Raw genomic sequence first — 12,969 nt, 5'->3', positions numbered from 1 at the left:
AAAAGATGGATCGAGTTGGAGATATGTGATAAGAGTTCAAAGAAAGGAAAAATATAAGAGTGAATGTTGATATTTTACAATGAAGATTAACAAATAAAAAATTGAGTGGACTAGAAATGCACAATAAGCTCCCCTTCTACTTTCCCTATGTACTTAAAGAAGATTTATTGTGCTGATTTCTAACGATGGGTTTGAACTTCAAACAACATATAAAAACGGGCAGAACAATTCAGTTTTCCCTTTTTGGGGATCTAAACCTTTCCATTATAATTGCACAAACTGATTGCAAATTCATACGGCCAGATTTGACAGAACAAAATGGCCACCACTCCCATCTCCACCCCCCAAATAGAAAGATGCCAACGGCCTTGATTCAGAAATGAAGGCAACTCCAAAACAATGCTTTGCCACTAAATTACCATACCGGGCAACCTCCCTATGTACAAGCGCACTTTACACACGTCAACTTCAGAAATACTTCCAACACACTGCACATTGAAAGGTGATGATGCATCTTTGATATCCTCTGGGCCACTGGCTACCGACTCCAACATATGAAAACAAAGGGCCATTTCTCACCTCTGAAAAGACTTGTGCACGAGAATTCGTTCTGTAGGAGTACGGATTCTTGAAAACCAATAACTACACAACCTAAAACATGAATACATGTCCAGAATAATACTGCTTTAGAAGAAAAATCTCTCAAATCAAGGGAAGACAAGTCGGAATTGATGACAGAGCAGAGCAGCATAGCAACACAGTCAACATTGTAGCAGAGAATTTACATTGGAACGTCAAAGGCTTACTCATCATGCCTGAACTTAAAAAGCTCATTAATCCCTCCTTTACAGCCCTTCTAGAATTGATATGAAAACTGTGACAAATAGGATAGGCGTAGACATTGGTACACGGAGATGGATTTTTATATGTTAATTGATAACAAACAAGAGAGAATTTGTTAAAAAGAATAGATAAATATCATTTTTCAAAATAAAGATTAAAGTACGCAATGGTGATTCATGAAAACCAGAAAGGCTATACAACATATACAACTAAAATTCTATACAAATAGATATTTATTCTACATCAGAGGTATATAGGGGTTTCCATGTTCATCATACCTGTATTCGACATCCCTATCAATGCCTCCATGGTGTAGAATACTTCGCTGCTAGGCAAACTAGGACAAGGAACTCAGCATGAACTATAACAGGTAAGTGCAAAATGTGAACCATGGTTAGTGGCCGAAGGAATCGCCTCAAAGTATACTCCAGATTAAATCATGAAGATGGACCCAATTGTAGTCTGGCCTAGAACCTTTGAACTTCGATCAAGGCCATGACAAGCAACCTAAAAAAAAAAAAAGAAGTTAATCTACGAAGACGAATCATTCAAACATTTTTATTCAATACTCAATTTTCTATGGTTACGATTCTAATATAATTAAATATAGAAACTATCTGCCTCCACAAGTTCACTAAGTTTGAAGTCAAAGGAACACTATCAAATGAAAAAGTGAACTACAAGGTAAAAATAACGAGATATGTTTTTGTTTTTGTATCCAATTGAACAAAAGTAAACAAGAAATAGTTATGAGAACAGAGAAACGAAAAACCAAAAATGGAAATGTCATAGAACTGGTCTCTCACATAGATAGGTGGCTATGTCTTTAGGGGTCAATAGCTAATTTTTATAATTTATCAGAGGCCTCACTTCAAATATTCAAAGAAGAGAAAACTTCGTCACGTAAAACGAGGGAGGGAACAAATGTCATGGCAGGGGGAAAACATAAAGAAAGTTCGTTTTCTTCACCATATATGAAAGGGCAGCGTAACGCTCTTCATTCAAATACAATGGCTTTCCCCGACGCATTTCAATATCCTGCAGCAAGGAAGGAAACTAGAGATTACAGCGGAATATGAATATGACCAAAAAGAATGCTATACAATACTTATATAAAATGACAAAGGAGAAATTTCATCAAGAACCCATAATAATTTGCAATTGAAAAAGGATAAAATCCTCGATAACTGCAATATAGAGTCGTTTGGTTTCATATGTTTCAAGATAACATGACATACAGAGAAAATGCGTACTTGGACCATAAAGCAATCAAATAATCAAGTAAATAACAATTGATAAAGATGACAATATACCTCCTCACCAAAAGCATCCAAATAAGGAGATGGCCAAGGAGCCTGACGTGCAGATCTCTGCAGTAAAATCGTGGTCCTCTGTCGAAATAAAGCAGAATCTTATTTAGTTGATCCCATTGTCGAGTAAAAAATATGTAAAACAGAAGGATCCCTTAACACAAGGTTAAAGGACGACGCACCCTAATCAGCAAAAACACACCAGTGCCAGCAGCACAGATATTTGCATGAGCTTGGCATCCACTTTCCCTTGAGACAAACATAATTAACTTTCAAAACTTCATAGCTAACAGCAAAAGCACAGAATAATTCTTTTTCGTGTGAAAATAAACATCGATCCTTCTAAGCCAATTTTGAAAGTAAAACTATTTTTGAAAGGCAAAAAGACCTGCAACAGGATTTCCAGCTTGGGGAGCACAGTCTACCACATAGCAGGCATAATGCAGGATCATCAATAACGTGTTTGCAGTCAGGGCATCGCTTTTTTATGTACCTGTCGAAGCAGAAAATTCGATCATTCCCACTTCAATATAACAACAGAATAAATAAAAGAGAGAAATTGAATAGAAAGTCGAACACACCTCTGCAATAAATCGTGGTAAACATGAGGCAGACGAATTAATTGAAAAGGTACTGCAGGTGTGCAGTGCTTTATGTTTTTAGACCTCTGCAACTCAAATTCTTTATTAAAATGACAAAACCACTTCGAAACAAGTGCCCGTGAGGTTCCATCCTTAAAAACAATATCCAATGGAAGAATTTCGAACATTTTCTCAAGCTTCTCAATTTCGTTGAGTTCCAGTGTGTTGTTGTCAATCATATTGTTACCGGCAAGATATGTTTCTAAAGCAGTCTCTCCATAAAAAATTGGCACTAGTGCACAGGAATTTAGTAGTTTTAGAAGTAGTGCACATCTCCGAAGATAAGGGAAAGTCAAGCTACGTATCATGTCCTTAACATTACAAGACGGCTCTGTGTAATTTGAAACAAAATACTGTCGCGCATATTCAGATTCTTCCATAATTTTGCAAATATCAGCAACCAAGGAATCGCTAAAGCCCAACTCATCTACCTTGCATTGAGACTTGATGAAAGATGAGATTATAGCCTGTAAAGAATATTTCAAACTTACAAATCTAGATTTGGCAAAACATAATCAGCATTGAAACTTTAAATGCTTCAAACATACCTGGGCCACAGAAACCAGGTAGAAGATATGCACAAGGGAAAGCAAGGATTCCCTACACGATAAAAAGGGGAAAGGAAGACAAAAGAGAACCCACATCAACGATGCAAATGGGTCATGGGCAAGAACAGGATCAGATCCTCGGCTCAAGAACTGGATATCAAATTGTGGCAATTCCACACGAAGGCTGGTCAAGATGTGGAGGATACCTGCAATAGCATCAATCAGAAAACTATAAGTTGAAGAGTGGAAGATATATACAGAAAAACTCCACGAAAGAATTTCAGATGGGAATCTATCTTAGCATTTATTGAAAGTTCATGCCCGTGAATAAAGAGGCATCATATCTAATATCCTCGACAGTTAGTTCATAAAAAACTTGTCCTAAACAGAACATGGATGGACATTTGGAAAAATTCAACAAGATTCTAAGTGTTCATTCAACTCAGTCCCTGAAGTGCACACTACAGAGAACGAAGTCATAGACGGTGATACAATAAAATCCAATAAAGGAGTGCCAAAAATAACCCAAAAAGATAAAGATGCTTCTAAGCCCCTGAGTTGTACCTCGTCCACATGAGTCGCTAGCATTTTCATTGGACATCCCAGAGCAGATGGAATCTGCAAACCTTTGAATACCACAAAATCTTTGAAGCAAAAGGAGAGAATCCTCACATTTAACGCGTTGTATCACTTTTAGCAATAAAGACAATACAAAACCACCAGAAGTTTTAAGCTCCTTGTACAACGTATTCAGGCCAATATTGGGGTTCATATCAGTCTTACTACGGGCAGCAATTTCCATTGATATGAGGGAATACTTGAGCATGTCCCACATAAGAATTGATGGATTAATCCTTGAGGAGCTTATTAACTTATCCTGTTTCTCAGAAAAATACATCTTAGACAGAACAAGGGATACAACTTCAAGATCATGACTTACTTTTCTATGTCCATGTACAGAAATATCTTTAAGCACTTTATTCCTCCCAACAGCCTTAGCTGCGGATTGCAGGAGAGCCACTGCTTGCTGAATATAAAGTGGATTCCCTCTTTCAGTTGATTTGTTAAGATGACCTGAAACCCGTGACAAACTCCCAACTGAACTCGTCGCCGGGTTCCAAATGTTTTGAGATTCCCTAGGATATGCAGGCAAAGTGCAATTTGCAAGACGTCTACACACTGGGCACAAGAATTCTCCCTGTTACGTGAAACAAATTTTCCTAAATTAGCACACATATATATAGAATATATATATATAAACCACAAAATTCCTGAGTTTTGATTGAGATGATTCTCTGGTCAGGTGATTGAAGTATCAAGTTTTGGATTAAGCTGGGGCATTGAACTTCTGGTTAAGATGATTGATCCTATGATTATGTTAATTAAAATTTATGGTTCTTTATTCTAAGAAAATGCGGAATGAAGAACTAAAGGAGAGATACATATACCTGCTCAGGATCAACTATATGCCCTCCTTCAAATACAATTCTTCGAGCAAACCTGAAAGCACAAGAAAAGAACATATGTTTGGCATTAAAACACATTGGAACATAAAGAAGCAAAGTGTACCAACAAGCAGTCTAAGAAAATAGGTACATCTTGCACTTACACATACAACTAACGATGTCTTAATTCAACTTGGGGATAGAGTAGTACAACCTATAGAACGGATCCTGTTCAAGTAACGCCATTACAATGCCCTATTTCTAACTATATATCAGTGGAAGAGTATGACAAAGTCCTCCTTCAAACCTTGCCTTAATAACTCCCGAGCACTAGTAAATAAAGACAGCAAAATGTACGGATGTTTCCTTGCATTTAATTTGACTCACAAAAAGTTACAATATCATGATTACAACATCAAAATGTGAACAATAACACCCAGCAAGTTCGAGAGAGCCGGTAAACTCTCCCAAGCCCTAGAACTACTGTTCTATTAAAACTACGTGATAAGAAAAAGTAAATAGACACAGGCAACATATACTACTAATACCCCGGCCCTAACAGATGTACTAACGAACTCCCCACGTCTCACTAACAGTTGGCCCCCTGGTTAATTCCCTTATTGCCCCTTCTAGCATAAGTATTAACAATAGAGGGCCTAACACAAAAACACAGTGAACTACATCAGACAGAGGCCTCTTTGCCATTGTAAGCAATACCCCCAGTCTCCAGAAATAAAAGAAAAAAAAAAAAAAAACAAATGTACTAAAAGCACTGTTATCAGCTATCACTATTTTAGAACTTCAAGCAGATGCCATATTTGGTATTACAATCCTCTCAATACCAAACCCGAGGGGATGACCACACAACCATATACAACCAGGGTGTACCATGGTCTACCTCGAGGATAATTCAATTCTCGATCCACTTGACTTTAACTATCACTTTCATCTTCCCACAGACAGGAATTCACAAATTGCCACAAGTTCCCTTTTCTTACTACTAGCTTTTCCTACTTCTGCACCTCTGCTCTATAATGCAACAAAAAATCAGATTTATAAATTGAAACTAAAGCTCTAAAGAATAAAATCCTGGAATAGGGTAAACAAATAATTAAAAAAAAAAAAAAAAAAAAAAAACATCAGATTATATAGTATTAAAGGTTGGCCACACACAATAAAACGATTTTCTAAATCCATAAACTGCAACGAAAGACAATCACAATAAAAAAAAACCATCTGCTGTGAGCAAAAGGGATTTTTTTTTTTCTTTTGAAGAAGAAGAAACAAAGAATTTCATTGATGAATGAAGAACAAAAATGAATTAATGTAGAAAGGATACCTTTCCTTCAGTGAAGATAAGTATCGATCAAGACATCCTTGATGCACAGCATGCCCACAAGAAGAAAGATAAATTCCATCACAGTCTGTAGGACCAATTTCATTAAATGCAGTAGGCTGCAAATGTTCTACCAGCGTGTGAACATTATGAGCGCTTACAGAAGTTGAATGATTTTCTGCCAGCTCTCTTGATAGAGCAGCTATATATTTCACATGCAGCACAGACATGGAATCTTCTCCTCTTACAACTTCAGAAAAAATTTCATCCCCATAGAATTTAGAATGCAGACTATCGTGCATTTCTTTTTGAACAGACAAATAAATATCTTCTTCCAATGTATCAAAGCTGATTATTATCTTTTCTCCTTTATCATTTGATGTACCAGGCACTTGACTGTTTCGTAAAGGAGGAAAATGAGACTTGACAAAATCCAGAAAAGCGCCAACTTCCCCAGGAAGTCCATGATTGGCATATTCTTTTACTGCATTCTGAATGAGCTCTGTTAACTGCAGAGACGAAATCCCTCCTGAACTTGCAGAGGACGTGCTTAGTCCTGATTGATCAAGGTTTCTTTTTGACATTGTTGAGGCATGTTCATCTCTCCAGTAAGGTTGATCCCATGACACGACACCTCGATCAATTAAACTCACAAGCTTTGATTTCTAGTTTAAGAAAGACAATTTTAAAATCAGAACCAGGAATCTGTAAAGGATGAATTCAATTACACAAAAGAAACCAAAATGGAGAAATAAAATGAAGTTAATAGAAAATGCAAACAGCCGATCACATACCTGCAAAAGAGTCAGAAAAGAAATAGGCACGCTGGAACTCGAATCATGGCAAAGCGAGCAAACAGTTTCAGACTGTTCGGCACTAACACTGACGTCGGGCTTCTCAGACTCTTGCCCAAATTCTGGATCATCATCATCCACAGAAGCATCAACACTGGCCAAAAATTTTGATTGCTCGGCTCTCATTTTTTCCTACAGACAAACCACCCAGGAAAGTAAGGTATTAAGCCAAAGTTCGTTTGGTAACAAAGGCAGAATAAACATCATTGCCATGTGTGAATGTAGCCAAAGTTTACCAAGGTAGATAACACCTCTTATACCATAAAAGCCCAATGAATTTACAGTATACGTAGGAACTTTAACTTCAATCTAACCCTTACAAGATCAGAATAAAAAAAAAGCCTTCCAAATGCAAAAGAGTTACCTATCAAATGAAAAACAATATTCTTCCTTGGAAGAAAATGATAGAAATAAACAAAAAAAGGTACTTACTCAAAAAGAAGGAAGACATCTTACCAATATGGCAGCCTGTCTCTCTCGAGCCTTTGCTTTCCGCTTCTCACTATCAGAACTTCTGCTCGGTCTATTACTATTACTACTAGGCAAAGATTCTGACAAGTAACCAAGAATTTCAGGCGCAAGTTGCTGGACTTTGCCCATACAATGAGAATCAACCTCTGAAAATTTCTTCAACAAGCTTTCAACCAGAGAGGATAGGTTGCAACTTCCAGCCTCCAAAAAGTTTTCTCGCCCTTCCTTCTTGTGCATTTTCATTAATAGAATAAGAAGAGATAACAAGCTTTGTCTGCCGAAACCATATGCCAAACCCTCATCAATTTCTTCAGCAGCAAAAAGAAGCAAGGGAATAGAATCTGGACCATAAAATGATTGATCACTTGATTCCTTTTGCTGAAAGCAAATATCCAATGCCAATGCTAGCAAGTGCAGAGCACTTAACAGGACACTATCTGGAGCCCGTGATTTAGTTGATTTCTCAGTAAAAACAGAATAAAACAGCACAGCGCGAACAAATTGAAGGACTGTTTTACAAGTAGCTATTCTAGCCAATCCTTTAAAAGGGGGATAGGTTTTAGTCCATTTAGGCAGCTGTGAGGTCAAAGCAGAGACACTACATGACCTCAAATATCGTTCTTCAGCAACCTGCAGATCTCGTAAACTCCAACGAGGGTGGTACAGATCCAATTCTTTCCAATACTTCCAATGTAAGGAATACATTCCCTGAAACATATTTAGGTCTTAGGAAATAATAATGAACATATGTATGCAACAGATAACCCAAACTGGTGAGGGGCATAACCTGATTAAATCCAGAGGGATTGGAATAGACAGCAATTGTATCCAAAATTTCCTGCAGCTGATGACACTTGGAAAGATCACGAGGGAGTGCTTTCACCAGTTGACTATGAGTAGCATCTCCGATTGCTAACTTGTAAATCAACTCTCTCTTCAAGCTTTCTGCTACTGTAAGTCCGCAAAACCTCCTTTCATTGACTATTTGAATGATCAATGTGAGCATCTCTTGCACTAAAGTAGGCTCATACCTGCAGAACAGTGTTTTATACTTCGTATGAAAATTTTAAGAACAAAACAATTCCTTATGAAAGGGGTAATTGTATAGTATATGTAGTTAAACGTGGTTGCAAGCTCTCTCCCAACCATTAAATATATTTGTTTCAAATATAATTATCAATACCTGCATAATTTGTCAAATAGTAAAAATTACCCCATCTTTTTCTTTAACACTTTCGTGATGTGTTGTGCTGTCTCAAATAATTATCACATCTATGGTAACTGATTCTTGTCAAATGTATTATAATCTGCCTAAATGTCAGCTTTATAAATGGAGCTTTTTTAAACACAAAAACAACTAAGTCCAAGAAAGGAGATTTCAACTATAATAAAGGACTCCAATCCAAAAGAAAGATACTTGCAAAAAAATCCAAATGAACGATATAAAGGGATGTCAGTGTAGAGTGTGAAAATTAGGAAAAGGAGGGTCCCTATTTTTGTATCCTTGAATATACTAAGGTTTCATTTGAATTCATGTTTATTGTAACTTTTCAATGATTCAACAAAAAATTTGGTTTCTTTACAAAATATATATATTTTATATAGATACTATAATGAATGATTCCTAGCTGCATTAAACAAGGGCTTAAGTAGCACCCTATTTTAAAAGAACAATAAGTTCCAAGTCAAAGTAATAGATGAGTACATACTCACTAGGGCGTTCAACATTTAGGGAAATATAGTCTGACAGCCGGAAGCGTTCTATAATTCTACTGACATAAAGATCAGGTGGAGCCATAGCCGCACAACACTGCAGCAGAAAGAGATCAAGCTCCAGACATTGTTCTGACCTGTTACAAAGCCATTAAAATAGCAGCAAGTTTCCATATAGCATACCAAAATAAGAAGATAGAACATAAGTCCTTTGTTCCCCAAGAGTTAACTTACCAGCGGATCGATCGATACAACTCACAAGACAATAGTGCTGCATCTCCGTTCCTCCGCCACATTCCAGCATTAACCTCAGCACAAAAAACTTTAATGCGTAGAGGATGCTCCATAACAAATGAAGAAAAACCGTACGGGTGACAGTCTGTAAGAACACTTTTAAAGAAGTCCATATATTCAGATGACAAATTTGAGGAACTAGCACCTGTTGCACTTAGCACCACAGATTCACTAAAACAGCTTCCCAATGCCTTCTGTAAAAGCAAGGAAAGCAGCCGATGTAATGGAATGTGAATAGATATGTCCTGGGAACTGACATCATAAACAATGTTTGGCCATGCGGATGAGCTTAGAGAATGTAGTGCATCAACCTCCATGGCAAAGTCCTCATCAGTAACTGTATCATTGGTCACATCCATCAATTGGCTGTCCTCCCCACAACTTATACCATGCTCATTGTCAATACTCATTTGAAGGCCACTGTACATACGTGAGGAATATTGCCTAATATGGTATTTGCTTCTTTTAGCAAGCTTCTCAAAAATAAATTTACCCTTCTCCATCTTGGATGGGGCAGATGTTTTTCTCAATGAATAAGATTTGCAACTAGGAGACAGGCTGATGCTATCATCAAGCATATTTGGAATGCTTCCATAAGTACTTTCAGTTGCCAACCAACTATCAATAATCTTCAAGCACTCGTAAGTCAGCCACATAATAGTTGGTGAAATTTTATCTAGACAAACTTCATCAACTCTTGATGCAGATGTGGATCTACTACCCTTTCCCAATACATTACATGCAGCAGTTTCCTGTGATAAACGTCCTACTTTAGCGTGCCTAACATTATCTATATCATCCACATTCTGCTTGTACGTTTGGAAGGACATTGCATCAGCTGTATCTTCACGACTACTACTATTAGCAGGAGAAAATGCTTCCTTCACCAATAGAGAATGAATATTAGCAACAGAGTGATCTAAACCAAAAGGTAAATGGACATTTTCATTTTCTTCTTCTATGTGGAGGCCTGTTTCTCTCTTCTGAGGATCCATTCCTTGCACAAAAGTCAGCAGTCTCAACCAAGTTCTTAGGATATCCTGCTGCTCATAGATTACATATCTGGGCACTACAGCATGGCTCATAACAAATCTAACATCTTCAACTACACGAATGGTGGTTTCATACAAATTACTCCACTTTATTACCTATAAATGAGAAAATAAAAATCACAAGAAAGCAAATAAGCAGAACTATGCCAAAAAGAGTACTAATTGAAAATTATTATAATGAACACACGAAGCCTGTAAGGGGGATATTTGTCAATGACTTCATTATAACATTACAAAGGTCATTTGTATTTCATTGCCTGTCTATATGTGTGAACATTACACGTTTCTATCTTCTACTAAGAACACATTTAATGAATGAAGAACAGCATAACAATTGACCAAGTGCGCAGAGTTGAAAATAAGAAAGGATGCTTTACCTGCAGGCGACCATCTTCACTTACGCAGGAAATGAAAATATCTTCTAAGCATCCCAAGAGGATGGACAATAAGTTCATTTCCTCCACCAAACGAGGAGTAAGTGTTGGAACTGTGAATATTTGAACTGAGAAAGTTGGCAATAGTGGATACTTCTTAAGAGCGTGGTCACTGCTGTCTTCTATCGCTTCACTGATAACAGTAGGATAATAATTCAAAAAAACTTTTGCAAATTCGTATTTGAATATAGGTTCTCCCAGCAATTTTAGAAGTAACTCGTGGACTTTCTTCACTACGCTATCATTTAAAAGCCTCTCTAACCTCACCAAAATATCCAATAAGCCAGCCGAAGAAATCACCCTCTTCGAAACAAAGCTGAGTAAACTTTCACTGTATTTGCAGAAGTCCAAAAGCATCTCAACAACAGCAAATGTTAACTCATTTGCAACCTTTTTATGCTCTGTAACACGGTCACTCAATTTAGGGTCTTCCACGCTAATATCTTCGGCAGACAAGAGTTTGTTTTTCCAAGAAGTGAAGAGTGCATCAAGTATAGGCCCTACGGATTTAACAAATTCCTCTGGAAGAGGTTGTATCTGTTCTGCACCTTTATGCTTTGAGCAAAACCCTTCCCGCTTCCATGCTGTCGCATCACCACAATCACAGCAACCGCCACCTGTATAAATTATGGAGTAATCGTGGTCCTGGTGGTTTCCACTCTGAAAGCAAGGGACACAAATTGCACAAGTTGGGTCATGTTCACAAGTGCGGCACCTATAAGCTATATCATTGTGGCCCCAAACAGCACCACATACACCACGCTGGCCAATACTCATTTTTGACAGATTCTTCAGAGCATAAGCTGGTTCACCTTCAAACATCAACCACTGTAACCACATCATGCTTTCACGGAATTGAGTTTTCATGGTTGGGCCCGTCAGAGATTTTTTAGACCCTGCTTTAGCATCTCGTATAACTTCTACCACTTCGACATCAGTAGGCAAAATTGCAGACACCAGCTGCGGTATCAGAAACTTGTTGTCCTTGACAAAAGAAACTAAACCACGAAAAAGTTGATCCAATAGCTCATCAGGAACTCCAAGTACAGCTAGTCGCTGACAAACAAGGGAATCAGAGTTATAAACAAGTAAACCGATGATAATCACAGTTTGATCGAGGCAACACACTATCTCAATTCCAAGTCGAAATTGAACAGAAAATTCAATAACAGAATAGGATAAACGCATCTACAAAAGTAAAGACAACGACAGACAAATACACCCATTTCCTCCATGAACAAGAACACTAACAGCAACTGATTGCAGGATGGGCAGCAAAGTATATGGGATTAGAAAGAACGTCCTTACCTGAATCAACACCGAATTTGAAATGAAATGTACAAATAGGAACGGGAAAAGAAAATCGCATACCCGCAGAATTCGATCACGCGGCTTAAGTGGCGCAGATTCAGAAGGGGAACCAATATCCATGTCGTCCATTCTCCGGGAGCGCCAATATGGCACAAAACAGTCAGCGCAACACAAACAGCGCCGTAGCCGAGAGGTTGCACTCCCCAGGTTTCAACTCCAACCAACAACTACTCGACAAGAAATCCGAAACCTAAAATTCAATCCTCTAATTGGTCCCGTCTCGATCATTCAATCCAGGAGCAGTGAATTTCAACACTGAGATTATCCTCTTGATCCCTCTGCGCTCCCAATAGTGGACTGTTTCACCAAATTTCAGAACCGCGATCAGCGTATAGAAAATCGAACATCGTCCACAAAAGAGTTCATCGCCGAAGGTAGGTATAAGTAAGAAATTTCGTCAAAAAGTTGTTGAAATTACAAACGAAAATGCAGAAACCCTTCGAAGGAAATGGTTGATCTTGATCGTATCTTCTTCGATTGCGTAACTATTTCTCTTTTTTTTAATTAAAAATAAATAAGTAAAGTTCATATTTTTGTCTCACGCAATGCTTTAAGTCGGTGAAATGTAATAAAATGCTGTTGTCGGAAACAGCCCAGGCCCATTTCACATGTGCGCCTGCTGGGCCGCCACACACTCTCTCCCCTCCCTCTCTCCGT

At 37.9% G+C, this 12,969-nt stretch overlaps 1 protein-coding gene across 4 annotated transcripts; it reads right to left on the bottom strand.

The window, feature by feature from the left end:
- Positions 1-29: 29 nt before the first annotated feature.
- Positions 30-12,822, bottom strand: PRT6 (proteolysis 6). Of its 4 annotated transcripts, none has more exons than XM_023672841.2 (19): positions 12,313-12,822; positions 10,885-11,997; positions 9,396-10,603; positions 9,158-9,298; positions 8,236-8,479; positions 7,434-8,156; positions 6,918-7,109; positions 6,127-6,788; positions 4,791-4,842; positions 3,907-4,540; positions 3,343-3,548; positions 2,735-3,261; positions 2,542-2,646; positions 2,336-2,402; positions 2,157-2,234; positions 1,813-1,881; positions 1,122-1,350; positions 786-874; positions 30-651 (listed from the first exon to the last, which is right to left on the bottom strand). In XM_023672841.2, the coding sequence occupies exons 1-17, from the start codon at positions 12,379-12,381 to the stop codon at positions 1,276-1,278; spliced, it is 6,165 nt and encodes a 2,054-aa protein (XP_023528609.2). In that variant the 5' UTR covers positions 12,382-12,822; the 3' UTR covers positions 30-651; positions 786-874; positions 1,122-1,275. The 4 variants fall into 4 exon arrangements, with proteins under 4 accessions (XP_023528609.2, XP_023528610.2, XP_023528608.2 ...); XM_023672842.2 differs by having other exon boundaries at positions 807-874; XM_023672840.2 differs by having other exon boundaries at positions 30-874.
- Positions 12,823-12,969: the final 147 nt, after the last annotated feature.

This window comes from Cucurbita pepo, chromosome 3 (genome assembly GCF_057944985.1).
Source record: "Cucurbita pepo subsp. pepo isolate OVF chromosome 3, ASM5794498v1, whole genome shotgun sequence".
In the NCBI taxonomy this organism is placed as follows: domain Eukaryota; kingdom Viridiplantae; phylum Streptophyta; class Magnoliopsida; order Cucurbitales; family Cucurbitaceae; genus Cucurbita; species Cucurbita pepo.
Note: the sequence above shows the minus strand (reverse complement) of the source record. Positions and strands in the feature narration are given on the sequence as shown.

Excerpts from the sequence above, each read along its gene's own strand:
- PRT6 (XM_023672840.2), bottom strand. The coding sequence starts at position 12,381 with ATGGACGACATGGATATTGGTTCCCCTTCTGAATCTGCGCCACTTAAG. Across the intron at positions 1,882-2,156 it reads TGGATGCTTTTGGTGAGGAG|GATATTGAAATGCGTCGGGG; the intron begins GTATATTGTCAT and ends TCCTTGCTGCAG. Across the intron at positions 1,351-1,812 it reads ACGCTGCCCTTTCATATATG|GTTGCTTGTCATGGCCTTGA; the intron begins GTGAAGAAAACG and ends TTTTTTTTTTAG.